Raw genomic sequence first — 27,327 nt, 5'->3', positions numbered from 1 at the left:
CCCTGTGTGGAGTTTGCATGTTCTCCCCGGGCCTGCGTGGGTTTTCTCCAGGTGCTCCGGTTTCCTCCCACATTCCAAAAACATGCGTAGCAGGCTGATTGAACACTCTAAATTGTCCCTAGGTGTGAGTGTGAGTGCGAATGGTTGTTCGTTTCTGTGTGCCCTGCGATTGGCTGGCAACCAATTCAGGGTGTCCCCCGCCTACTGCCCGAAGACAGCTGGGATAGGCTCCAGCACCCCCGCGACCCTAGTGAGGATCAAGCGGCTCGGATGATGAATGAATGAATTATTGTTGTTATTTTTATACAGCAGCCTGACAGCAGTAGGTAGGAACGAGCGTTGGTATCTCTACTTCTTGCAGCGCGGGTGTAACAGTCTCTGGCTGAAGGAGCTACCAAGTGCTGTCAGGGCGGGCTGGAGAGGGTGGGAGGGACTGTCCATCGTAGCTTTTAGCTTAGTTACCATCCTTCTGTTGCCCACCTCCTCCAGAGTGTCAAGGGAGCAGCCCAGGATGGAACTGGCCTTCCTGACCAGTCGCTCCAGTCTCTTTCTGTCCCGGGCTGAGATACTGCCTGACCAGCAGACAATGCCATAATGGATGGCCGAGGCCACCACCGAGTTATAGAAAGTCTAAAGGAGCGACCCCTGAACCCCAAAAAAACCTCAGTTTCCTAAGTAGGAAGAGTCGGCTGAGCTTCGGGCTCAGGTTGAACATGTGCTGGACAATGTCACACAGCTGGTCAGAGCAGGTCCTGAGGAGCCGGGAACTGATCTTGTCTGGACCTGCTGCCTTCCTTGTCACGATTCGGTTTAGGGACCAACAGGTGGCACTGTAGGGCTCCCCTGGCAGCTGCACACCTGTTGGTCATAGGTAATCAGGCCTATAAAAGGACTCCTGCCCGCACACTCAGTGTCGGGTCATTGTTGCTTTTGCTACTGTCATGTTTATTTGAGTCATGTTTTGGTTGCTGTTATGTTTTATCTTCAGTCATGATTTTGGTTTGCTACTTTGGACTTTGTTTGCTTAGGATTTAGTTTTCTGTGTTTTATCAATACACATCTTCAAATACACCCTGCTCCTCTCTCCTGACTGCTTTTTGGGGTCCACCACCACCATGCAACGTGACATTCCTCACATTCATCTTCCTCAGTTGGTTCCTCACCTGCTCTGTTGTGGCGGACAGGCAGGAACGTTGTTACAGCGTGGTTGTTTGGGCAAACAAGTGGTGAAATAATATCCATCCATCCATTTTCTGAGCCGCTTCATCCTCACAATTTTTGCTGTTACAGCAAATGTCCTTCATTTTCCTTTTTGTCCGTTATCGTACATGAGCTTTTGTGGTTCATTTTGAATTCATTTATTTTGGTATTGCTGAACATTCGTAGCTACAGAAGAACCAATTTTTTTAAAAACATTTTTGTTGTGGGCAACTGGTTAGCGCATCGGCCTCACAGTGCAGAGGTCGGGGGAGTACCCCGAGAAAACCCATGCAGGCCCGGAGAGAACATGCAACCTCCACACAGGAAGGCCGGAGCTTGAATTGAACTATGAGGTCGAAGAGCTAACCACTGGATCACCGGGCCGTCATATATATCCATCCATCCATCCATTTTCAGATCTGCTTATCCTCACAAGGGTCACAGGGTGTGCTGCAGCCTATCCCATCTGTCTTCGGGCAGTAGGCGGGGGACACCCTGAACCAGTTGCCAGGCAATCGCACGGCCCCCCTTAAATTCCAACCTTCGACCTCATCGTGGTGGGGGGGTGAACGGGTAATCTACCCGGCCAACAGAAGGCTGTGGTAGAAGCAGGGCTGGGGACCCGGCTTCTCAATAAATTCCCACGAAACTTCTTCATGACTTCACGACAGACTGCAATTACGACTCGAGCTACGGCGTCCGCGGGAACCGACGCGCCTGCCCTCAGCTCGACGGGGCGGGTGATAAATGTGCAAGTCGGGCACCACTATCCCCTCCACCATCACCTCCTCCGACGCCGTGAGCGCCTCAAAATTGCTTGCTGGAACGTCCGGACTCTCCGCGACGAAGGGACCCAAGCCCTCACCATGAGGTCACTTCACAACTATGGCGTCAGTGTGGCATGCCTCTCTGAAGTACGCCTCCCTGATGCCGGGCAGCGAGAGCTTAAGGTCCCTGGTGTCAATGTGGTCTACAACCTCTACAATAGTGGAGTGACGGACAACAGCGGCCGGCACGGCGTTTCAATCGCCCTTGCTCCCGAGGCACAGGCTGCACTGCTGGGGTGGGAACCCATCTCCCCCCGCCTTGCCAGAGTGCGCTTGAGGGGTGCCATTGCCAACATCTCTGTCGTGGCGGTATACGCGCCCACACTGAACGCTGATGACGTGGACAAGGAGCAGTTCTATCATAAGCTCCAGACGACTGTCGATGGCATCCCCTCCAATGACATCTTGGTGATCGCAGGAGACTGGAATGCGCGCACCGGACCGGCGACTGACACCACGCAACGAGTGCTGGGGCGTTTTGCTCTGGGAAGACGCTGCGACAATGGTGAACGGCTCGTTAACTTCGCCGCCTCAAATCACCTAGTCGTGATGAATACACGCTTCCAACACCCCCAACATCAGCTAGTCACCTGGTACTCGAACGATGGGCGGACGACTAACCAGATTGACTACATACTGGTTCGGTCACGTTGGGCGAGTTCAGTCCTCGACGCACGGGCGTACCGTGGAGCAGACACGGGAGGCAAGAGCGGCTCCGACCACGTGCTTGTGCGTGCTACCCTTCGCATCAGACTTAAAGTTAATCGCCCTTCAAAACGCACCATGCGGATTGATGTCGCGAAATTGAAGCTGGATGGAGGGAAGAAATTTCAAGTGGAGGTCCAAAACCGCTTTGCTCAACTACAACCGGCTTCCAATGAGCCAGAGCAGGAGTGGCGGGAACTCAAATCTACCATCATTGCAGCTGCACGCTCACACCTCATCTCCACCAAACGCCAGAACCGTGACTGGATCACTGCAAACACTCTGGCCCTTGCAGAACGATCCAGGCTTGCGCGAGTAACGGGAGCAGCAAAACTTCCGCGAACTACGGCGACTTACCACTCGGGCGATTCGGGCAGATCGAAATGCCTATTGGTGCGACTTTGCCGAAGAAACTGAGAGGGCCGCCGCTGCGGGAGATACCCGCAAGCTTTATCAGCTGGTAAAGAAGGCGAGCAGGAAATCCGCTGGAGTCAGCGAAACAATCTGCACAGTGAACGGTTCTGTGATAACCTCCCTAGAGGAACGCCTGCAACGTTGGCGCGAACACTTCGAAGTCCTACTCAATCACCCACCACCAGTGTTGGCGCCTGTGCTTCCTGCAATTGATGAGGAGTACGACTGCAGCTCGGACCCACCTACGGTAGACGAAATTCGAGGCGTCCTGCTTCAGCTCAGGAATAATAAAGCCCCAGGTGAAGACGGCATCCCGGCGGAAGTTTACAAAAGCGACATTGACGTCTTCGCAGCGTGGCTTCATCGCGTATACAACGCCGTATGGACGTCCGAGACCATCCCGGATGACTGCAGCGAAGCAGTGTTAATACCCCTTTTCAAGAAGGGAGACAAGAAGCTGTGCGCCAACTACAGAGGCATTAGCCTTCTCGATGTGGCTGCAAAAGCATTCGTCGTCCTTCTGCTGAAACGCTTCCAGATGGCCCGTGACCACCGGACTCGCCCAACTCAGGGTGGCTTTCGCCCCGGAAGGGGATGTGTAGACCAGATTTTTAGCCTGCGTCGCACCTTGGAGCAACGATGGGCCTACCAACAACCAACAGTCGTGTGCTTCATCGACTTTGCCGCAGCATTTGATTCAGTTGACCGGGGTGTGTTGTGGATGATCATGAAGGCTGACGGGATCCCTGTGAAACTGCTTCGGCTCATCCAGGGGTACTACCGGTCAACCCGAGTCCGAGTGCGGGCCTACGAATCAGAATCAGAAACCTTTGAGGTGCGGTCGGGTGTCCGACAAGGCTGCGCGCTCTCGCCAACCTTATTCAACTATCCCATCGACCACATCCTCAACACTGCTCTCCATGGCTTTGAGGGTGTGAGGGTCGGCCGAGATGTCGCAGTGTCGGACCTGGCATACGCAGATGACATCGCTCGACTTGGAAACACGTTCGAGGAAGTTGAAAATGCGCTGATGAAAATCCATCGAACGGCCCTGACCGTTGGAATGCGCATCAACGCCTCGAAGACCAAGATCATGTCCTCCCTCACCAACCCAGCTGACCAACGGTCGCTGTCACTGGAGGGCGTGACCCTGGAAAACGTTGATTCCTTCACATATCTCGGCTGCTTTGTGGTTCCGTCGGGGTAAGGAGAAGCAGAAGTCGTGCATCGCATCGGGGCTGCCAGATCCGCCTTCGTGCGCCTACAACGCCATCTGTGGGGTCGGCGCGAGATCTCGGCAGTGACAAAGGGGCGTGTCTACCAGGCGATCGTGCGGACCATCCTGCTTTATGGCTGTGAGACCTGGCCTATGAGAGTGGCTGACCAGCGCAAGCTGGAAGTCTTTGATAACGATTGCGTCCGCCGTATTCTCCGCCGCCGCCGATCGGACCGGGTCCCCACTGCTGACCTTCGTCGCTGCCTGCACCTTAGCCCCTTACCAGCGTGTCTCCTGCAACGCCGACTCCGTTGGTTCGGGCATGCGGCACGCCACCAGGAGGGCGAGTTGATCAGGGATGTTCTCCCTCCTGCTCCTTTGCCAGCCTGGCGCAGGCGGTGTGGTGAACAAGTCAAGACCTGGGCCACCACGATGAAAGAAGACCTCGAGTATCTTTCCGGCCCCTTGGTGGTGGGTCTGAGACGGTGGAACCAGGACTGGCTGAAGCTGTCGGTTGACCTGGCACAGGATCGCCGCGCTTGGGCCGCCATGATCAGGGATGCCGGTTCAACCCGCCCAGGGTGAAGGCCGTTGCAAACAAAAAACAATCGCACGGCACACAGAGACGAACAACCAGCCGTGCTCATACTCGCACCTCGGCACAATTTGGAGTGTTCAATCAGCCTACCACGCATGTTTTTGGAATGTGGGAGGAAACCGGAGTACCCGGAGAAAACCCACGCAGGTCCGGGGAGAACATGCAAACTCCACACAGTGAGGCCGGAGCTAGAATCGAACAAGGTACCTCTGCACTGTGAGTTTGATGCGCTAACCACTTGACCGCCGGGAAAGAATATATTTACCAGGAAAACAAAATTGTGACAGCCCCACTCACTCATTTTTAATATGCTTATATCTATATTTTATATTTATATTTATGAATATACTTTTTGTCTTCTACTTTCTCCCTTTCATAATTTTGTTGCTGTAAATTGCTGTATCTTATCTTGAAATGTTTTGCACATTAACTTTGCATTACATCCTTAGTTGCCTTCCTCAGCCTTGTTCCTATAGCAGATTCTAGATTCTGTTTGTGTTTGCACATTCAGTGCACAGTCCTGATTTTGTTGTAATGTACATTCCATCCTGTAGACTTGGGCCCCCTGTCTCATAATCTGAAATCAACGGTCTCAAACTTGGGCCTTAAACTGGACAGTGATTTCACACTCGATCGGCAAATTGGTGCCGTTGTTAAATTCAGCTTCTTTCACCTTAGACAGCTGGCCAAAATAAAACCTCTCCTCTCACATGAACACTTTGAGACAGTAATTCATGCCTTTGTCACATCCCGGCTCGATTACTGCAATGCCCTGTACTTTGGAGTCAGCCAGTCCTCCATTAACCGCCTTCAGTTGCTCCAGAATGCCGCTGCTCGCCTCTTGACTGGTACTCGTAAGAGGGAGCATATAACTCCTACTCTGGCATCCCTTCACTGGCTCCCCATTCATTTTAGAGTTATTTTCAAGATCCTCCTCTTTGTTTTCAAATCTCTGAATAATCTCGCGCCACCTTACCTCTCTGAGCTCATCCGCCCCTACACATCTGCCTGGCGCCTCAGGTCTGTGGACCAGTCTTTGTTAGAAGTACCAAGAACTAAACTGAGGCTCAGAGGGGATCGAGCCTTTTCTGTTGCTGGTCCCTCTCTCTGGAATGACCTCCCACTGAACATTCAGCAAGCCTCCTCGCTGCCCATCTTTAAAGCCCTCCTCAAAACTCACTTGTATTCTTTGGCGTTCGACTCAGCATGACTTAGATTTGTTCTTGATTTTACTGCTTGCTGCTTTCTACCGCCTTTATTACGGATTCGTCTTACTGTTCATTGTGTGTTAAATCGCTCCATGTACAGCACTTTGTATGCAGCGATGGCTGTTTGAAAGTGCTCTATAAATACTGTTGACTTGACTTGACTTGACTTATATCCTAAAAAAAAAAAAAGAGACTGAAGACAGCTTTCATGGTGCTCGTGATGCAACATGGCAATCTAAGTGCGTGCAAAAACAAAGGGGTGTTCGTGGACCATGAATGATGCACCAAAGTTTAAATACTTTCCCATTGACGAGTGACGAGTTCCCATCTGTTTAAAGTTGACTTTTAAGGTTTCAAAGTCAACTTTAAACAGCTGGCCAGTTTTACTTTGCCATCTGACTAAAACAGCTTGCTACTTGAGAATTCCAAAAGGATTAAAAAGCAAGTACCCCTTCAGCAATATTATTTTCTCCGTGGCCATTATTTTTACTCACCGTTTTTTGGTTTTTTTTTGGGGGGGGGGGGTTGTTGGGGGGCGGTTGTTTTATCATTAGAACAAAGATTGCATGATATTTTTTCTTGACACCCATCGTTGTGCTGTCTCAGATGTCTGCAGAGTTTTCCCTTTTTACGTATCACTCATGCAAACCCTTTAAGCCATTGGTGTCAAACATGCGGCCCGCAGGCCGTAACCGGCCCCCAAGGAGGTTCGATCAGGCCTGTAGGATCATTTAAAAGTGAAAAAAAATGCATAGACATGGAATGTATACTTTTTAATAAGGTGCAATTCATGGAATATCCACTAGGGCAGGGTTCCCAACCGTCGGTACCAGGCCGCACAATAAGAACTTACATGAATTCCGTTGTATTTATTTTTGAATACGAAAGATATTTTATTTTGAAAATTAACCCGATTCTCTGTTACATCCGTCTGTGTCACTCTTGACGTCAAACTTCTCCGTCATGAGACTGATTACGCTAAAAACAAAACGCCAGAGCTTGCTAAATGAGTAAAATAAACTTCTGGAGATCGCAAATGACGGCGGCCTTAAAAGTACTTTCGAGACAACAACTCTGCCGGTGTTCTGTATTCAAGTTATGGCCTAATACTCCGAGATCGCCACAATAGCACTGTTGCTATTTCCGACATGCTGCCTGTGTGAGTCGAGGGTTTTGTGCAGCAATGGTGACTAAAAAAATTATTAAGTAGACTCGACATAAAGCACACACTTCAGGTGTCATTGTCTCCTATTACCCCGAGATGGGATTGCCCGGTGTCAGAAAATCAAGCTCGGCGCTCGCACTGACTCAGCATTGTGGTGCGTTGACATTTTCATGCACTTTGAATTTGCGTTGTATCGTATTTTGAAGGCATTAAACATTACCATAGCGATCAGAGTGTTGCAGCCAGATTAGACGCTCCTCGTGTTTGTTATTATCTCTCGAAAACATCACAGTGTTCGTGCAGCTCTTACTTTATTATTTTATAGTATTTATATCCGCCACACCTTAAATGCCTGTCTGCGTAAATATTGTCTGAAATAAACCGGTCCGTGGGGCAAAAAAGGGTGGGGACCCCCGCACTAGGGGACACAGTTTTGATCAGAGTAGATGACAACATTGTTTTGATCAGAGAAGACAACCGCAGTCTCAGTCTCTCACTGAGACAGACCCAAAACAGCAGACGCTATCAAGGACATGTGAATACTTTATTCTATACACAGTTAATAGCACTCTCCTTAGTTTTGTAAGGTGTAGGCAGGGATTAAATTTAAATTTGATATACACATCTGTAAATGGTTTAAAAATTCGTTCCTTTATAAATCTCGTTTAATCTTAAAGTGCATGACTATATTTTTCAATACCGATTACTTGTTAAAGTTTTGTGCCTTTGTACAATCAGTGGGATCAGTTGCAATGCATATATGTGAATGAGAAAAGTAAATTGCACATTTGTCTAAGGAAATCTAAGGTGCTTCATGAAATGTTTTGTAAAAGATATGTTCATTAAATTTCAACATTTCCCTAATGTTCTTGTGATCCTTTAGACCAAAACAAAGGAAAGACAAATTATTTTGGTTATTTGTAGCAGAGTATGGTATAATTTTAATGGCCCGGCCCACTTGACATCTACCGAGGCCGTATGTGGCCCACAATGTGAAATGAGTTTGACGCCCCTGCTTTAAGCCCTTCATTCCAACCTGCATACTTCAAATAAGACATGACAAAGTTGAGAATAGCAGTAATTCAGGAACTGCCCATCGCATAACCTGTGATTTCTACCTGTTTATTGCGGCAGTGCTGAGAAAAAAAAAGCATTCACACTTACTGTATTCTGTTTTCCTTATTTTATATAATTTTACAGCGGCCCGGTAGTCCAGTGGTTAGCACGTCGGCTTCACAGTGCAGAGGTACCGGGTTCGAGTCCAGCTCCGGCCTCCCTGTGTGGAGTTTGCATGTTCTCCCCGGGCCTGCGTGGGTTTTCTCCGGGTGCTCTGGTTTCCTCCCACATTCCAAAAACATGCATGGCAGGCTGATTGAACACTCTAAATTGTCCCTAGGTGTGAGTGTGAGTGCGAATGGTTGTTCGTCTCTGTGTGCCCTGCGATTGGCTGGCAACCGATTCAGGGTGTCCCCCGCCTACTGCCCGGAGACAGCTGGGATAGGCTCCAGCACCCCCCGCGACCCTAGTGAGGATCAAGCGGTTCGGAAGATGAATGAATATAATTTTACGTGAGCTCCATTGCTCAATAAACTCTTAAGTTAAAACTAGGGCTGAACGATCAATTTGCAATATAATCGTGATTTGATAAAATGTAATTTACTAATCGCAAAAGCTGCTATTATCTCATGAGAACGTAAGGCCAGTATCAAACATGCTTGATCTTTTTCGAGTCGTGAGGTTAAAAAACAAACCTGTGTGTGTTTTGTGTGGCTGCCGTCGTGATGCGCGTGTTCGAGGGAACCAAACGCGTGTGCAAGTGCGTGGCTGATAAAGCAGAATGAGTGTCTGTGCTGATAGATGACCTGTCATGTGCGAGCATGTGTAAAATAAAATTAAAGTGTTGACTTTGATTGACATGTCTCTGATTGCACATGGGTCGCCATTAAAGGGTAACCAATCAAAATAAGTCCGTGGCTCAAATGATTTGAAAATGGAAGCAACCTGCTAAGTTGACTTAGAACTTGAGGATGAATCGGTCTGTATGTGGCCAGATGTAGGGTCGTCTGATTACTTGATTGAAAATGGAGATAAAGACAGATGAAATGATTGGCGCTCGCCATTGCATCAATGAGGTGCCACCGCTTGTCAAATAGGCTGCCAATTTTTGTAATTCTACGTCATATGAGCAGGTATAACTTTAGCATATGTGATGTTACTGACTGGAGATCACAACTATTTTATTTTATTTTTTGCGATGTATACTTTGTTTATCAATGAAGATACATTCGGTCTTGAACTCATTCACTCCCAAAGACATATTTGTCTTTTCACACTCCACACGTTCAACCCCAGATACATAAATATTATTTTAATTTTTGCAAATAATAATAATGAACCCATTTAGATTTTTTTGATTTCTTATTGATCTACAGTGAAGCAGTATTTACATGTGTTTACGCTACACCCGTCTGGCAGAATGATGTTGTCATGGTGAATGCTTACAAGATGACATGTCAAAGTATTTCCTAAGTGTAAACCTGTAATGAAATAAACTCTTTCATTTTAATCAACGGTTCATTTGCCTTCATCTTAATGTCCTATTCTCTAGAATAGATCTGTTCATTGTTCATTGTATTAAAGATGAATTTATAACTTGTTTAAAAAAACAATCATGGAAAAGGACCTTGAAAAAGAATTGCATGTGAGATTGGAATCGCAATTTTCAATTTAAATTTTCATTATTTTACATAATCATTTAGTCGGAGACTGTTTGGGATGGGTGAATTATTGACAGTTCTTCAAACTGTAATGTTGTTCTGCAATCCAAATGGATTGCAGCCTTGCATGGTGTCTGGATTGCTAAAATATGTTACTACTATGCTAGCCCACATTTGTTGAGCAAATCACAGTGGGTAAATATGTTGACTGGTTATTTTTGGATGAATCGTATCGTTGCACAAGACAAAAATGACAAATGGAGGCCAGGTGGTGTGAGAGTCGGCAGACATCTCCACTGAAAAAAAGGGCTTTTCAGTGGGAACTTTGGAGGGAAGAAAAAAACAACATGCTGGAAGCTTGACTTTCTCCACATGCTAATCCACTCTGACTACACTACCGAGAGGGCAACTGGTTTACCTGCCAACACTCTCAAAATAAGGTCTATGACTTTTAATGCAATATTCATAACAGGCCTGCAGGGCTCAACAATTGTTTACAATTCACAAACATCCCCAACTGTTTGTCTAACAAAACACAAGTGTACATCAGGGACACGTCTTGATGTAGATGTTTCCAAAATGACATGGTGGGGAAGGCAATGCAGTGAAAGCTATGAGGAAGAGATCTTTGTGTCAATCTCCTGACAACACAACCCCCACCACTCCACCCCATCCCTTCACTCTTTTGTGTTCTCTCACTCTGAGGAGCATCCTGCAAGCTGCAGTAGCAGAATCTCCTGAATTATTAAAGCAGACAAGATCTCTCACACCCGCACAGCCTCGCACACACGAAATAGTAAGCGTATCCATGTTCTCGGGGGATAGGTTAGATAATGACCAATTCAATCTGACATGGTTTTTCAGACCACAAACATCAAAGTGGAAGGGTGACAGACAGAGAGAGCAGAATTCTTAACGGTGATCGAAGGAGACCTGGACAAGTGTGAAAAAGAGAAATAGATGACCCATGATTTATTTCACACTCAGGCTTGGAAGAGCTGCTTTCAAATGTCAGCCAAGCTGAAGAATGTGCTTGTAAAAATAAATTCACTGAATAAGTGATTGACAATGCTCACTTTAGTCCCATTTATATGTTGAGGACCGTTTGGATGCTGTTGCAGGGGAAAAGCAGTACAGAGGGTGTTACGGCGAGCAGAAGTCGACCTATACCAACATAATATACAGCACAATAAAGCTCAAGATAAAACCTCATTAGTTGTTCGGAAAGAGGAGGACAATGCCGGTGCAGAGCGTGGCTGAGACTGATTGCAAGAAGCCAAGAGGGAATAGAATGATCATTGTGCAGAACAAAATGAACAGCACTGATCAATCACGCCGTAATCCACCTTAATTTAGTGTTGCACAGCACGCATTGGTGTTGCATATGTGTTTTTCGAGGGGGTGCTTCCGAGCAAAGCTTTATATCTCACTCCAGCATCCATGACGGTATTTCATGGAAGATTAGTGCTGGTACACCTATAGGAGGTGACATTTTAAGAACATAAAGAGTTGGTCTCTTTCTTGATTCAATAAAGAATTGTCGATTGTGTGGAATTGTTGGTACATCTGGGCTCGACACTAACCGTTGCACTGGTAGCAGTAGTGCTTCCAACTTTGTCAGTGGTTCACACCAGCAAGGATTTGGTCGCACACTTTTGGGGGAGGTACAGCATGAGCATATTTGCTGATGCATCGTCGTCGCAATTAGCATACCATCGTTTCATATGATGTAAAGATTGACAGTGACTCAAGATACATTTGTGAAATATTTTGGAGTACAAAAACTCAAATTATCAGTAAGAAGAAGGGATTTATTTGTAATAGTTTCAACAAAATGAATATCCTAATAAATCAAAATAGATTTTGAACACGTTTAAACACTATAGAACAATTGACCGTGAAAAACAAAACATTTTTACACACTAAAGTTATCCATCGACACTTCGCGCTTTCTATTTTGAGGCTTCAGTGCTTTTTGGGGTTTTCCAAAATACTGTATTCATTAAAAAATTTACAATACTCAAGGTGTGTGATTGGTTCCTGGCACAACATTGACCAATGAGAGCACGAGTGGGTTTATCCCGGGAGCTGATTGGCTGCGCATCTTCGCAGCCTCACTCTGTACCTTCTTTTGATGTGTCTCGTCACGAATGCGAGGGATGACAATGTTTAATGTCATCTTCCCCTTCTGTTCCCATCCATTTGGACCACTAATGTTGAGTGTATTATCAACAATACAAATATGCAATCACAAGCAACTGCCCGTTATATGACACCAATGATCCAAGTGATCAGCCCGCAATACATCCATTACCGCGTTTTAAAATAGCCATTACTTGATAGTTGGAGACCCATTGTGTTTTATAACAATAGTGCCTAACAATATTTATAATTCCACATAACCGATGAAAATAGACTAATGTGAGGCTGGCCGTGATCCCCTCAGTGAGTGGGAGCAGGCTGAATGGAAAGCTGTATGAAGCAAAAAAGTGCTTGTTCAGTTAGATGTATCCGTTTACGTGACACATGTAACACATCCAAACGTGGATGTGCTTGGATGTTTTTCCCCCCCCCACCCCAAGATGGCGCCTGAGTAGGCAGCCGCCGGCAAGTGCTCTTCAAGAACCTTGCGATTTTTGTTGTTTTTGACTTTTGTTTGTCACACGGTGTTGTTACGTCATGTGGTCCTGATGTGGACTGTTTTCAGCATTTTTGGCCACGACATTCATCAAAGAAGAAGAATCTGTGCTTGGTGGAAGCGCCTTCTCGGCAGCACGCCTGTACCAGCACTGATTTTGATTGGGAGAAATGTCGGCGCCATTTGACTGTCGTTGCTGGTTAGGTCCGGGGTGCGTGTGTCTTGCGCCTGAAATAGGCAGCATTTTCACAGCCCCGCTTTGTTCAGCGAAAAGGTTGGTGCTGATGGACAGTCTGCGGCTGGATGGATGCATGGCTTGAGGAGCCGACGATGAGAAGAAAGGAACGTCAGCGTAAAGCGCCAATGCATATGTGAAACTGGACATGGAAAAATTGAGTCGTGGCTTGGGATTGAAGCGGATTTACATGGGACAGGAGAAGAGAGCCAATCTCTTTTTCATTAATGGATGCTACAGCTTCTTGTTGCTTTCAAGCTTAGCTTGTAGCAGACATGTGCACATTGCAGCATGACGTCTATGATCCACTGGTGAAAAGGACACTTTGATTCACCCCTCTTTCATCTATTACTGCTTCAAACAACAAAGTGAATGGAGGAAAAGTGGTTGAAACTCATTCACTCCCAGAGACGTTTTTGAACATCTTTTCAGACTTCGTCTAGAATTGGCTGGTACTGAATGATTTTTAAGATGGCACGACTGTCTGTTTTATGTGTTGTGTTGTATTATTTTGTCATTTTATGTTCAGTGTTCTTTTGATGGTGGTGCGGGCACCCGCAGCGGCTCCTTTTGTTGTCTGTTGTCTGTTTAGGAGGGAGGAAATTTCATCTGTGCTGTAACGTTGTACTTGACTTTATATTTATTTATTTTATTTATCCAGGAAGGAATTGACCTGATGCGTGTTCCGTCGTCTGTGTGCAGTCTGACAGACGGACATAGAGTTGGAGCGCCTCTGCTGTATGTACCGGTGGGAGCATACAGCACGCATTTTTTTCGAGCACGCATCGAAAAAATGGGAGCAATTGCGAGCATTATTGGCGCAGTGTCGAGCACTGTTGATTGATCGTCTCTTCAAGCAACTGAGACGAAATTGAGTTCACTACTTAGTGACAACCACCAGAGAGAGGTGCTGTAGATTCAGCCTCGTCTAATGTATGGGTTTTTGGAATGTGGGAGGAATGTGGAGCGACAAGTAGAGGGTGTACCCCACATATTGCCAAAAGACAGCTGGGATAGGCTCCAGCGCACCCGTGACCCTCATGAGGATAAGTGGATGAGAAAATGGATAGATGAATGGATGGATGGATGGATGGATGAATGGATGGATGGATGGGTGGATGGATGGATGGCCTTAAAGTTAACACGAAATTAGGTCAAGAGGTTGACCTATTTCTACGCAGAAGTCTTCTACGGCAACACATCCAGGTAGCATTATTCTGCTATGTGTGAAAAGGGAGCTCAGAACATTTTGAAAAGCTGAATCTACTTTGCAGTTCAAAATCACCCTGGAAAAACCCCTTGAAACTTGAAATCACAGAGATACAAAACCTACAGGGATCCTCATTATGGCGTCAGTCAGAGGTGCCCAATAAATTATGCGCTTTAATTTCAGGTGTCTGTTGGGATGTATTGCAATGTCAGCTTTTAAGAATCATTAAAAAAATAAATAAATATATCTGTGAGCCTGGCTCAAACACAAAAACGTCATTGTCCCCAATGCCACTGAATTCTAACACTCCCAAATGGGAGTTTGTGTTTGGTGTTGAGGCTTAATCAGGTTACTGGGGCGCATCTATACTTAAAAACTCAACTGCTCAAAATAGAATAATGGTGAGGCAGCAGGTCCTGAGGAAGAACCGTCTTACTGCATATCAGAAACTACACATAGTGGAGTGACAGCTTTATTAGCGGCAACAGAACCTTTAAGAGATAGAAAACCATTTTGACATCTACAGTGGTACACTGACAACAAAAAGCAAGATAATCTCATTAAGATCAGACATTGACATAAAGCCAGCATCATGTTTTGCCAACAATGAAATAAAGACATCATGTGAGTGCACATGATGAAAGTGCCATTCACGTACAACTTTTTTTGTGCACACAAATGTAATTTTAGACGTGTAAAAGATTTGTTTTGAAAAGATAATGACAAAGTAAAAAGCTAACACAATATAAATGTGCCCATGTTATATTTTTCAGCTCTTTCCTTGTATCTGAAGATAACTGCTGGTGGTGGTGGGGGGGGGGGGGGGTGGACAGAGGGGGGGATATGGCAAGAATAGCATTAACCTGTTTTTTATTATTTCAATTTTCCTCATTTTTTTTCTTCTGTGTCTAGAATGGTGCCTGGTGACACACTTTCGAGTCTGGCATGAGTTCCCCATCCCCAAAGAAATAGGAACTTGTGTGCCTTTGTTGACATCAGCAATTATCCTGCACAATTGCAACGTGCACTCATCTAGCTAGCTAAGCCCTTCAGATAGCTTGCTGGCGAAGCAACTTGAGAGGGCCTTGTTGTCGGCTGTGATGATGCACACGTCACACAGAGAAAGGCAAAAGAGCAGTGGACCAGAGCTTTGGGCTGGCATGGCACACAGCATTGTCACAGTGTGGAACAACCCTGTGGTGATCCGGTGGGACATATTCCAGGAACCAGAGGCTTTAAACCTACAAATATATAGAGTATTAAGATTAAGATATCCTTTATTTGTCCCACACGGAAAAAGAAAACATTCAGTCAGCAAATAAAAAGTGCCTCTTCTCCAGTTCAGGATGTGCCACGCCCTGAAGCAATTTACGGTCATCCTTCAATCAGTTGGCATCGAAATCTGCAATGAGTTTGTTGCCATTATAGACGAAATTGTTGTTGTTGCCAATTTGTAGTCTTGGCTGAGCGTCGTCTGGGAGACTCCCTTTCGAAAGCCTTCACAGACAGCGAGGTTTGCTTCTGATTAGCATACACGTTTTCAGACCATGTGCTCAGGACCGCGCCATGCCTCGGAAGTACAACAACAGAGGAGTCAATCAGTAACGTTGCTCAGCAATGGAGGGGAATCCCACGCTGTACATTTTGTTCAGGTTGCAGTGGCAGTCAGCTTCCCACACTAACACAGCCTTTGTAACAAAGGCATTTTCACTATTTTGTGAGGAAAATCTGGTCCTTATAATGAGGTTTATGTTATAAAGGTGGTTGTTGTATGCAAAATCTGCAAATAGAAAATGAACTGCATCAAATCAGGGATTTGAAATGTATATTGGGGTGAAAACATAAACGGTGTACAGTATGTGTTTGTTTGTGGGGTATTTTTTGTTTGTGGGGTATTTTCAAGGAGTTCAAGTGTGTTTTCTCCGTCTTGGTAAATTTCTCAACTTGATGCCAAACCTCAACAGAGGCAGTGAAGATTTTAGAGGAGAAGTCATGACAAAGCAGAGCAAGCAACACCGAATTTATGGTGGATCGCTGCCTGCTGTCATCCTCTTTCTGTACAGCTGCTCAGTCCACACAGTCAGTATCAATGGGCTTCTCCTTTCTCGCCTTTGCTTTCATTCGCTTTCGCTTCGTCCAAATTAAGTTGGCAACCCTTTCACGCACCTGTTTGGAGTCTCTCTCGGACACAAACATTGTATCCTCATCGTAGTGAACGGTGACCCTTTGTTGGCCTATGACCGAAAAGCCCCCCACTCTCTTCGTGTGCTGCTGCATTTCTCACTCTTATCGATTACATTTTGGCTCACGTCTGGATGACCGAGGCCTATAATTTGTCTGATCAATCTCATTGGAAGCCTAAGGGTGCGTGAGTGTGTGTGTGAGTGTGTGTGTGTGTGTGTGTGTGTGTTGGAACAAATGCAGAGACAGCAGCTGGAGAGACATGCACATGGCCAGCCAGTCCTTGTAAAATGGGATCAACAGGGACACTGCGTGATATTTACCCAGTTCTCAATTGAAGATTGGATGTGCAGTTTCTCATTTGCGATCAATAGCTCGACGAGGGGAACGTGCGCCGAGGGTGGACAAATAAGGGGTGGAAAGCAACCAGAGTGAGGGGGTTTATTTTGAAGGGCAGTCTTTCATTAGGAATTAGTGGAGTATAAAACGAGAGGAAAGGAAGCACTGGTGAGCGTGGAGATGACCATGTGTAGAAAAAAAATACAGAGTCAGCTTAACAGGAGGAAAAAGAAATAGAAGACAGTGCGTGTTGGCGAAAAGAAAGATTGACATGTTTTCAACAAAGTCTAAGCTTAATTGACGAAAATACTATGCACTGCCTGAGAAGTGTTTCTTCAGAGGGGATATGTGCCTATGAAGGTGACTCGCAGGTTCTTCAAATCAGTTTCACTCAACCGCACCCGGCCCCTCCCCGCTTGCTGTAAAACTGGAACAAACACACCAGGATGTGCAGATGGACAGGAGAGAAAACGACATTTAAAAGCACAAACTGAAAATGTCATCCCAGTACCGTGTTTTGGATACTCAGCGAAGCCCATATCATCCTTCAATGAATGGTGAAAAAAAAAATAGTGATCGACTGGTATTTTGATGGAATGAAAATCAAAGTGTCATTTCAGAGTCTCCCAACATGTCCTGCATGTACGCAATAAAATGGAAACACAATAATGCCTTTACTGTGCTTGGCAGCCCAAAAGAGACTGGTGTCTATTGCGACCAATAAAATATGTCTGAAATATGACAACCTTGAATATATAACACATTGAACCATCTAACAATCACATCATTAGAAAAATCTTTATAATGGAGCCACAAAAACACGAGTCTACAGGCACAGAACCTCATGAACAGAAAGGTTAGAATGTTTTGTTTTGTTTTAATATGCAAAGCACACAATATCTGGAATAGGAAGTACATTTACCACATAAACTTTAAAATTGTCACTAACAATGTAAACTAAACTACTAAGGTTTGTAACACCATTAAATCATTCACTGCTGTGGATATGTATGTTTGTCCACTCAAATCCAAGTGTGAACTGCCATATATTTTATTCACCAAGTACAGCCCGTTTTACAATTGGAAGAGGGTCTCGCTCAGCTTGTCGGTGAACGTTTGGTTGTAAACCTCTGCAATGACTACCAGAGTCCTACAGATGGCAGGGATGCATCGTGAGAAAAGCCGATACAATTAATGAAGTGACGAATGAACGCCATGTAAAAAAAGACACTGACGTTTAAGACGAGTCATACTATCTTAGTCCATCCATCCATCCATCCATCCATCCATCCATCCATCCATCTTCTACCGCCATGAAGGCTCGATAGGACTCCTTCTTAGGCTTGACGGGATCCCTTACTGCTAGTGTCCACCAGCGAGTATGAGGGTTGCCGCCACGACAGGCACCAACCACCTTACGGCCATAACTCAGATTGGCCGCCTCAACAATAGAGGCACAGAACATGGTCCACTCGGACTCAATGTCCCCCGTCTCCCCCGGAACATGGGAAAAGCTCTGTCGGAGGTGGGAGTTGAAACTCCTTCTGACAGGGGATTCAACCAGACGCTCCCAACAAACCCTCACAATACGTTTGGGTCTGCCAGGACGGACCGGCATCTTCCCCCACCATTGGAGCCTACTTACCACCAGGTGGTGATCAGTTGACAGCTCCGCCCCTCTCTTCACCCGAGTGTCCAAAACATGCGGCCGCAAATCCGATGATACAAGGTGTTCGTTATGGACAGTCCGTGACGAGCACAGAAGTCCAACAACAAAACACCACTCGAGTTCTGATCGGGGGGGCCATTCCTCCCAATCACGCCCCTCCAGGTCTCACTGTCATTGCCCACGTGAGCATTGAAGTCCCCCAGCAGAACAAGGGAGTCCCCAGCAGGAGTACTCTCCAGCACACTCCAAGGACTCCAAAAAGGGTGGGTATGCTGAGCTGCTGTTTGGTGCATATGCACAAACAACAGTCAGGACCCGTCCCCCCACCCGCATGCGGAGGGAGGCAACCCTCTCGTCTACCGGTGTGAACCCCAATGTACAGGCACTGAGCCGGGGGGCAATGAGTATCCCCACACCTGCTCTGCGCCTCTCACCGTGAGCAACTCCAGAGTGGAAAGAGTCCAACCCCTCTCGAGAGAACTGGTACCAGAACCCAGGCTGTGTGTGGAGGCAAGTCCGACTATATCTAGTCGGAAATTTTCTGCCTCACACACCAGCTTGGGCTCCTTCCCTGCCAGAGAGGTGACATTCCATGTCCCAAGAGCTAGCTTCTGCAGCCGAGGATCGGACCTCCAGGGTCCCCGCCTTTGGCTGCCGCCCAGCTCGCATTGCACCCGACCCCTTTGACCCGTCCCACAGGTGGTGAGACGATGAGAAGGGGGACCCACTTTGCCTCTTCGGGCTGAGCCCGGCCGGGCCCCATGGGTGTAGGCCTGGCCACCAGGCGCTCGCCAACGAGCCCCACCTCCAGGCCTGGCTTCAGAGGGGGGCCCCGGCAAGGGAAACTGAGTACCATCGATTTTATTTTTCATAAGGGGCTTTGTGAGCCGTGCTTTGTCTGGTCCCTCACCTAAGACCTGTTTGCCATGGGTAACCCTGCCAGGGGCATAAAGCCCCAGAGTCCGGGCTGCCAGCACTCTATTAGAAGGTGCTGACTCCAGAGTACAGAGTGCAAAGGAGAACAGCCTTTCGTGCCTCGACTTCGTTTCTCAGCTTCACCAGCGTACATTTTGTGAAGTTCGGCGTTCTTAATTGGTGTCTCATGTATTGTTAATCTGATTATCAGATCATGCAGAACGATTATTCTCAACGGCAAGCACCGTTCATGCTAATTTGCATGATTATACAAGGGTGTGGAGAAGGAGGAGTCTGGTACTCTTAAGAAGGAATGCGCTTGCCTTCATGTATACACAGAGATCCACGCGTATAGATTTATTTGTGCAGGCAACGTTTTCTGGATTTGGCCATATGTTGAGTTTTAGTATGGGAGCCACGCAAGTATTTGTACTGTACATGAGGGCCGTGGAGTACTGACAGGAGAGGAAGTCGTTATGTTGCCGCTGCTGCTGGGTTGAGCGAATCAAAAGCGCGACCGTCATTTAAAAGTTATGGCATGCTGTGTGTGCAAATATGTCTGTATCTAGGGAGTGTTTCCTCCCTTGACAAAATATCATCTTTGCAACTATTGCAAGATATTGTGATGCTTTAGTTGTAAAATGTAAACAAACTGTAAAGCATCCGCACCATGTTTTGTTGTGATTGCGCTACTAAATAGGGTTGCTATACAATCAATGTGGTGACATCATTCACCCCGAATGGAATTGATAAGGGAACCGTTCACAAGAACAGCAAAATACGCCAAGGAAGTGAATCTTCAGGGTCCAATAAGAACTGGTTTTCGATTCCAATGCCTATTTGTGGGTCGTGAAAATCTGTCAAAGACCTCTAAAATGGCTGGCAACATGGGGATCTCTGCTTTAAAAATGGTTGGCGTGGAATCAAAGATATCAACTTAAATAAAGCTTATTTTCACTTGCTTGAAATGTAATTTTGAGAACATGTTAAGCTCCAGCTCAGCCATGACCCTTTTGAAGACACACGTGAAAGAAAATGGAAACGCCACGCTATAGATTTCATCAATAGTGACTGCCGTTAGTTGCAGCAGAAGTGTGCACAAAAACAAAGTGAAGTATGAATCACCGTGGTATGAAAAAATCTCATGGGCCCACCCTCAAGTTCTCCAACGTCTCAAAAGTTCTTTCAGATAAGCAGAGAGAAATTCTCACACTTACCTTCAAAAATAATCTAGAATATCTTAGAATCCTGGGAGCTTCATATTATCTTTCAACAATGCATTTTCATATTCCTTTTACAAATAAGTGTCATAGGCTTTCTGGCGCAAACCACAGTCTTTTGGGGAGAGAAATTAGATGATAGACTGCAAAATAGTAAAATAAATAGTTGTTTCTTACGGGATATTGCGCCGCCCACTCACGTGGCGATTTTCGTCATTTCGCAATTATCAGACACCAATTATGACAAAAAAGAGAGACCAAAATATCGATTCTTGAATAGCTTTCACTATTCGATTAGTCTTGCCGTTTCGACAGAGACCAATGCAGTTGATCGTCCAATAATAGCTGCGTTAAGACAAGTGCAACATGAATGTTTGAATAGGACAGCTTAGGATTCCAATGAGCAGCTTTTAATTGTGGTGATCCGTATTAGGATGATGGAAGTCAGGTGGTTTCAATTAGTGAGATGAACCAAGCACTCAGACAAATAATTCTCAAAAACAATGAGATGCAGCATCAACATCATAACTACAGACGACACTTATGTGCCTCCTTGTGTTGTTTACCCACGTTTGGACCCGACCCTTTGTAAAAATGTGGCTTATGGAGGTGATGCATGTCTAGCAGCAACATTGAAATAAAACTCAGTTCCAAAAATTGCCGCATGCTACTTTGTCATTTGTCCAAGTTTCCCTGCAGCAATACTCGTGAAACAAATATCCAGTGGTGATTGTGACTGAGTGGAAATTACATCGGCAGTAACTTGACTTTGTAGATTTTCATGAACATAAAACTCAACACAAACAATCCTTAAGGTGATGGACTAACACAGAGCTGAAGTGTGTATGCAAGCGTGAGTGAGTGACAGAGAAGAATTAGACTGGCTCAGCCTTCCACACGTCATCTAATAAGACATGTCAGCGAATTCCCACAGCCAAAACAACGGATTGGTTCGCACCCCGATTCCTTGGGAGCTGGACTCGCAAATGTAACGCAACAAGGGTATGAAAGGAAGTCGCTTCTGCAATGGAAACAATGCAACTGAATGTTGACAGTGGCTACCTTCCCAATACTGCAGCCGACATCTAAATGATAATGCTCATGTGTTTTTAATTTACACGTTTCCTACTGTCGTGGAGCCGAACAAAGAAAATCAGTTCAAAGAATGTCTGAATGCAACTCCCCACCACTTGTAGCAAACATTGCAAATGCATTTATGAAGTATTTGTAGAGTGACAAGACTTCATTGGAAGGCTACAGGCTACTCTAGTATCATCAATAACAAGCAATTTCGATAAACAGAGACATGACAAATAAGTATGGAAAGACATTCCGAGATGTGGGGAAACATGATGGTCCGTAATGTCATTATTCAGTGACTATGAGACATGGTTACCTCATAATAAAGCCAGTCACTGACCTCTCTGTTCAATCAAGAAGCACTTGCCTTTCATGATGTTAGTCTTCATCTATTTATACCGGTTCTCTAATGCAGCACTCATTTGTATTCATTGACTGGAATAAGAAATTAGAGTTTGTGCAACACATAAAAATACTGAAAGAAAACATTTTTTTATATGTAAATGCAAATAAAGGCACTAAATATTTAGCTTGTTTTCCATAACATTGCAGTTGTCTATGACAAATATAGATAACCGGTCAAATAAATCAAAACCAATTTAAATGAGTTTTTGAGATAAACCGGCTAAACTCTGCCGATCAGACTATTTCTGCACCTCCCCTGCCAACAAATGGACCCTCATGCATATGCAGAAAGCGACCAAGTGGCTCATCAGCAGGGATGTAGAGTGGAACGTGGCATGCAGGGCAGAGCAGAAAAAAAGGGAAAGAAATGTGGGGAGTAGGGGTCCGGCAGTCCGGCAGATAGGAACGAGACAGTGTGATGGTTGAGGAAGCAAGGGGTCATTCTGTGCTCCAAAGACATGGAGGAAAATGTGAAAATGAAAGGAACACGGAGGAAATAATGTGGAGTTCATGATGCCAAGAGAATGGAGCGGAGGACGAACAAGGCTGATTGATCCTTGAAAATATTCTCCATTATAAATACGGTTTTAAAAGTGGGAGAATGAATCAGCATCGATATTCAGGTCTGTCCTGAATTTTGATACCGATGCTGAAATTGTAGCCCTCTGATTCATCATCAAGTCGTGACGCGGTGAGAGACAATTATATTAAAGGAAGCAATTATAAAATAATAGGCCACAAGTCCTGTTGACTTTACAAATAAAGGCACCAATCAAATTCCATTGTAGAGTAGTGCAAGCCCTTGAAATTATTGTTCCAGGGTTTGCACACTGGAAGCCAGGTGGAGGAGTGGTGAGCACATCTGCCTCACAGTTCTGAGGTTGGGAATTGGACTCCAGGCTTCCTGTGTGGAGTTTGCATGTTCTCCCCGTGCCTGCGTGGGTTTTCTCCGGGTACTCCGGTTTCCCCCCACATTCCAAAAACACGCACGGAAGGTTCAGTGGAGACTCCAAATTGTCTTTCGGTGTGAATGTGAGCGTGAATGATTGTTTGTCTATACAGTATGTGCTTTGTCTCCAGTGAGGAGAACGTGGCAAAGAAAACGAATGGATGGTCTTGCTAATCACCTAGTTAGTCATCAAAAAAATAGTATGGAAGCTACAGCACTTGAAGCCTCCACTTTGTCTTCTGTGTTCATCAAGTTGAAATTGCAGTCCGTGCATTTTGACCATTACTGAACCACATTTTCACAGCAATTGAACTGCAGCATTTCTTGTTGCTAAACCATGAATTGTGTACCTTTTGAAAAGACCTAACTGTTCCCTGACAGCACAAATGATCTCTTTTCATACGGTTGTCTTTTTGTCAAAGGCATCGCTATAGCCGTTCTCTCTATGCGGGGGAGAAGGCAACACAAAATGATACACAGGTAAGCATGTCTGCTTCTGCTGTATGTGGTGTGTTGAGCCATTAAAAAAAAGGTCACAGGTTCTGTCATCCTTTGTGCCTTCTATCCCTTCCAATCCCATCCTCCACAGTTTGCAGATAATGACTTCCAGTCACATAGGTAGAACATTTAAATTTACACACACATTATAGGTGAAAAGCCCCTCGCTGAATGTAAGACTAATTCCCCTCCTCACGTCACAGCTCCACTGAATGAGGATGGCCAGCTTTAATAAGGCCAAAGGTAGCTTACGCTTTGCTGAAATCTCATGAGAATATGGCAGTGGGCTATATGCTGTTACAACTGGAGCATCGTGCATAATAAGGGAAGTCAATAATGTGCTGACACCAATGATTGCACAGCTGCTGAGACTGCGGAGGGTCTCTTTTATAATTGAGTCTGGGAAAGTCAAAATAAAATAAAAAATACGTGCTGTTCATCAACTGGTTGAAGCTTCCAAATAACAGAATGTGATTGCTCAAATCATAAAGTCAGGATGTTTTCAGCTATGCTTCTTTGTATAATTGTATATAACTCAATATCTGCTTGACTGAGTTCCACGAAACAAGAGTGGTGTGGTCGTATTTTTTCACATTTTTAGATTAATGATAAAAGCTGTTTATTGAAATGTCTAGTTGGTATTAACCGTAAAACTCACGAAAGAGAATGACGTTTTATTTTGAAAAAAACGCATAGTGTCTTCTTACAAAAAATGCTAGTTTTAAAGGTAACATATGATGCAAAATGACATTGAAGTGCTAATACAATTAGTGTTTATTGTTTGGAACAGGAAACTGTAAATAGTTGTGGATTATTTGAGCAAAATGACAAAATATTATATAATTCTCACAACCATATATTCATCCTACTACGGAATTTGAATGATTGCATCTGACATGCTCGGTTAAATTTGTGTTTGTATAGAATAGTGCAGTGCAATAAAAATCCAAAAATCATCACAAACAAAAGATGTTATAGAATGATCGAGTATCAGTAGTTCATATCATTGTGTACTCAAATGTAAGTACTTGTGCTTGGTTGGAAATCAGTAGTATCAGAGACCTTTTAAAAGCATGTTACCCAAAATGTTTTGGGATTCTAGGGGCTCAACTGGATTATAGAATTTTAATTCATTGAAATTCAGAATATTCATTTTCATGAAAGTTAAAATCTCGCTCAGGGAAGAAATTAAAACTTGTAAATCATAGTATCACTGTAAAGGAAAAAAAAAAAAGTCCATCACTGTGTGCCACTATTAGGATGTCTAGTTAGCACTCTTACAACAAAAAGTCCAAGCGTGAAACTCTAATGACGTAGAGTTCTTTGATGCTGGAAAGTGTTGACCGAAGTCACGCAAACGAGTTATCTGAGACCATTCCCTGGCGTCTCTACAAGGTGGATGGGTGTCTGCTGGCACACATCTAGTACAGGGTTTATGAAGGACATAGTGAGACAAAGACGCACGCGCGCGCACGCGCACACACACACACAATCTAATTACTTGTCCCTTTTGGTGAGATGTAGTGGCTCCCAAGAAACTCACATCTCTGTATCTGTTCCAGGATCTGTCCTTGGAGTGTTGGCCCACGGTAGTCAGCCGCTTGTCGTTGGCTGTGCCAGACAGTGCAGACTGTGTGCTCAGCAAGAGAGCCACAACAGGGAGCAGAGAGAAGAACATCTTCTGGACACCAAAGCATGGAAGAAAAGGACATAATAAGATGAGCCGTTGAGTGGCACCATGGACGGAGTTGAGTCCAAGCATTCAAGTGTGATAACAACACTTTCCGCACGCACGCACACGTGCGCGCGCGTCAAACTGCACGGAGGAAAATAAAAGCAGCAAGGCGCTGCTTATTTTTGCAGGATTGATCGTCATCATATGTGCGCTCTCTTTTCAAATCGCATTACAAACAACGCAGAGTTGTGGTCTTGAAGCAATTAGCTCACCTGGTTTACAAAACGCTTGACATTTTTTTTTACTATTTAGTCGCTTTTGTTCTATCGGCTTGTCTCAGCCAAAAGTCGAACAATGCGCGACTCTTTACTGTCATCTGTGCATTGCCAATTTACCTGCATTCGTTCGGTGGCGTCACAATCCGAACCTTGGTCGAAGTAAGTCCAAGTTCCGACCACTCCGGTGCAGGCAGGCCAGTTCTGTGTCTGACTGATACACTGCAGGCAACAAGGCGAGCGGACTTACTGGAGGTTTCTCCTGTCACTAGATACCGCCCCCCTCTCTCTCTCTCTCTCTCTCTCTCTCTCTCTCTCTCTCTCTCTCTCTCTCTCTCTCTCTCTCTCTCTCTTCCGGCTCCCTCATACTCCACCTACAGCTCTCTACCTTTCTTTCTCCTTTCCGTCTCTCTCTTCTCTTCTAGTCAAGTAGTGGCGTACAAAGTCATGTGGTGGCCCAAGTAAAGGGGGCCCTCCTCATCCAAACGTAACTATATCAATTTCCACCTCCAATACTGCACTTCAATTGAATTTTGTTCAAAGGTGAGTAGGTAACCGAGGCCGTTTTGCAAGCAGTTATATTTATCTGACATTGAAATTGAAAAGTTGCATAGCCGTTCGCCCGCCCACCCCCTGCCCAGTGAGTAATATTTCTCTTTGCTGTGTTAGTGGGTGCAGCACCGCCTCCCATAAGTATAATGGGACAATTGTTAACAGACAAAGAAGCCTCGTTTCAGTGACGTCGGATGGCTTGGTTGTCAGCTGTAAAACGAAAATAATCCCCTTTAGCCAACCTTCCATCAACGGGGAGAGTGTGCATTTTCATAAATACCATTCCTTTATATAGGCTTTTTTCATATAGAGGAAATACATTTTGTGATTAAGAGTCATTTCTCTCTCTTCTCACAGCCTTTTTATTTAACTCAAGTGTGTTTTACGAAGAAAGTCGGAAAAATGCAATCGCACTTTGAATATGAATGTAACAATATTGCAGCAACAGGGCACACAATTTATGGCTTCTAGCTAAGCCGAAAAATCAGCCTAACATTTTTAAACAATATTGCACGAATAGTGCAAATGTACACATTTGCATTTATAGCTTCAAGGTTATTTGCTGTTTGTTGGTGGCTTCATCGTGGGTTCTGGATCCACACACTGGTAAATTGGTTGCACATGAGAGGCTAACTATTTTTGAACCGCTTAGATTCACAGCTTTACGAAATTTAGAATTGAATCGAGAATGACCCCTAAATTCCAAACAGGATAAACAACTGCGATTCAAATTCAAATTGCAGGAAGTACTGTACAATTGAAATGCCATGCATCCATCCATCCATCCATCCATCCATCTTCTACCGCTTATCCGGGGCCGGGTCGCGGGGGCAACAGCTTTAGCAGGGAAGCCCAGACTTTCCTCTCCCTAGCTACTTCTTCCAGCTCTCCCCGGGTGATCCCGAGGCGTTCCCAGGCCAGCTGGGTGACATAGTCTCTCCAGCGTGTCCTGGGTCTTCCTCTGGGTCTCCTCCCGGTGGGACATGACCGGAACACCTCACCGGGGAGGCGCTCAGGAGGCATCCGAATCAGATGTCAAAGCCACCTCATCTGGCTCCTCTCGATGTGGAGGAGAAGCGGCTCGACTCGGAGCCCCTCCCGGATGACCGAGCTTCTCACCTTATCTCTAAGGGAGAGCCCGGACACCCTGCGGAGAAAACTCATTTCGGCCGCTTGTATCCGGGATCTCGTTCTTTCGGTCACGACCCATAGCTCGTGACCATAGATGAGGGTTGGAACGTAGATCGACCGGTAAATTGAGAGCTTCGCCCTTTGGCTCAGCTCCTTCTTCACCACGACAGACCGATACAACGTCCGCATCACAGCAGACGCTGCACCGATCCGCCTGTCGATCTCTCGCTCCCTCCTGCCCTCACTCGTGAACAAGACGCCAAGATACTTAAACTCCTCCACTTGGGGCAAGATCTCCCCCCTGA

At 45.5% G+C, this 27,327-nt stretch overlaps 1 protein-coding gene across 3 annotated transcripts in view; it reads right to left on the bottom strand.

Moving 5' to 3' along the window:
- The window catches only part of spock1 (SPARC (osteonectin), cwcv and kazal like domains proteoglycan 1), a 109,982-nt gene extending 84,359 nt beyond the window's left edge, over positions 1-25,623 (bottom strand). For 2 of the 3 annotated variants that reach the window (XM_052080953.1, XM_052080970.1), the window contains exons 1-2: positions 25,460-25,623; positions 24,933-25,070 (exon numbers count right to left, since the gene is read on the bottom strand). In XM_052080953.1, coding sequence (XP_051936913.1) covers positions 24,933-25,070; positions 25,460-25,465 — 144 coding nt within the window. In that variant the 5' untranslated portion in view covers positions 25,466-25,623. The remainder of the gene's footprint in view (positions 1-24,932; positions 25,071-25,459) is intronic. The other variant, XM_052080962.1, reaches the window with a different exon arrangement.
- Between the last annotated feature and the right edge of the window lie 1,704 nt (positions 25,624-27,327).

The sequence above is a fragment of the Hippocampus zosterae genome, chromosome 1, assembly GCF_025434085.1.
Source record: "Hippocampus zosterae strain Florida chromosome 1, ASM2543408v3, whole genome shotgun sequence".
NCBI classification, from domain to species: Eukaryota; Metazoa; Chordata; class Actinopteri; order Syngnathiformes; family Syngnathidae; genus Hippocampus; species Hippocampus zosterae.
This window is presented reverse-complemented; position numbering and strand designations above follow the sequence as displayed.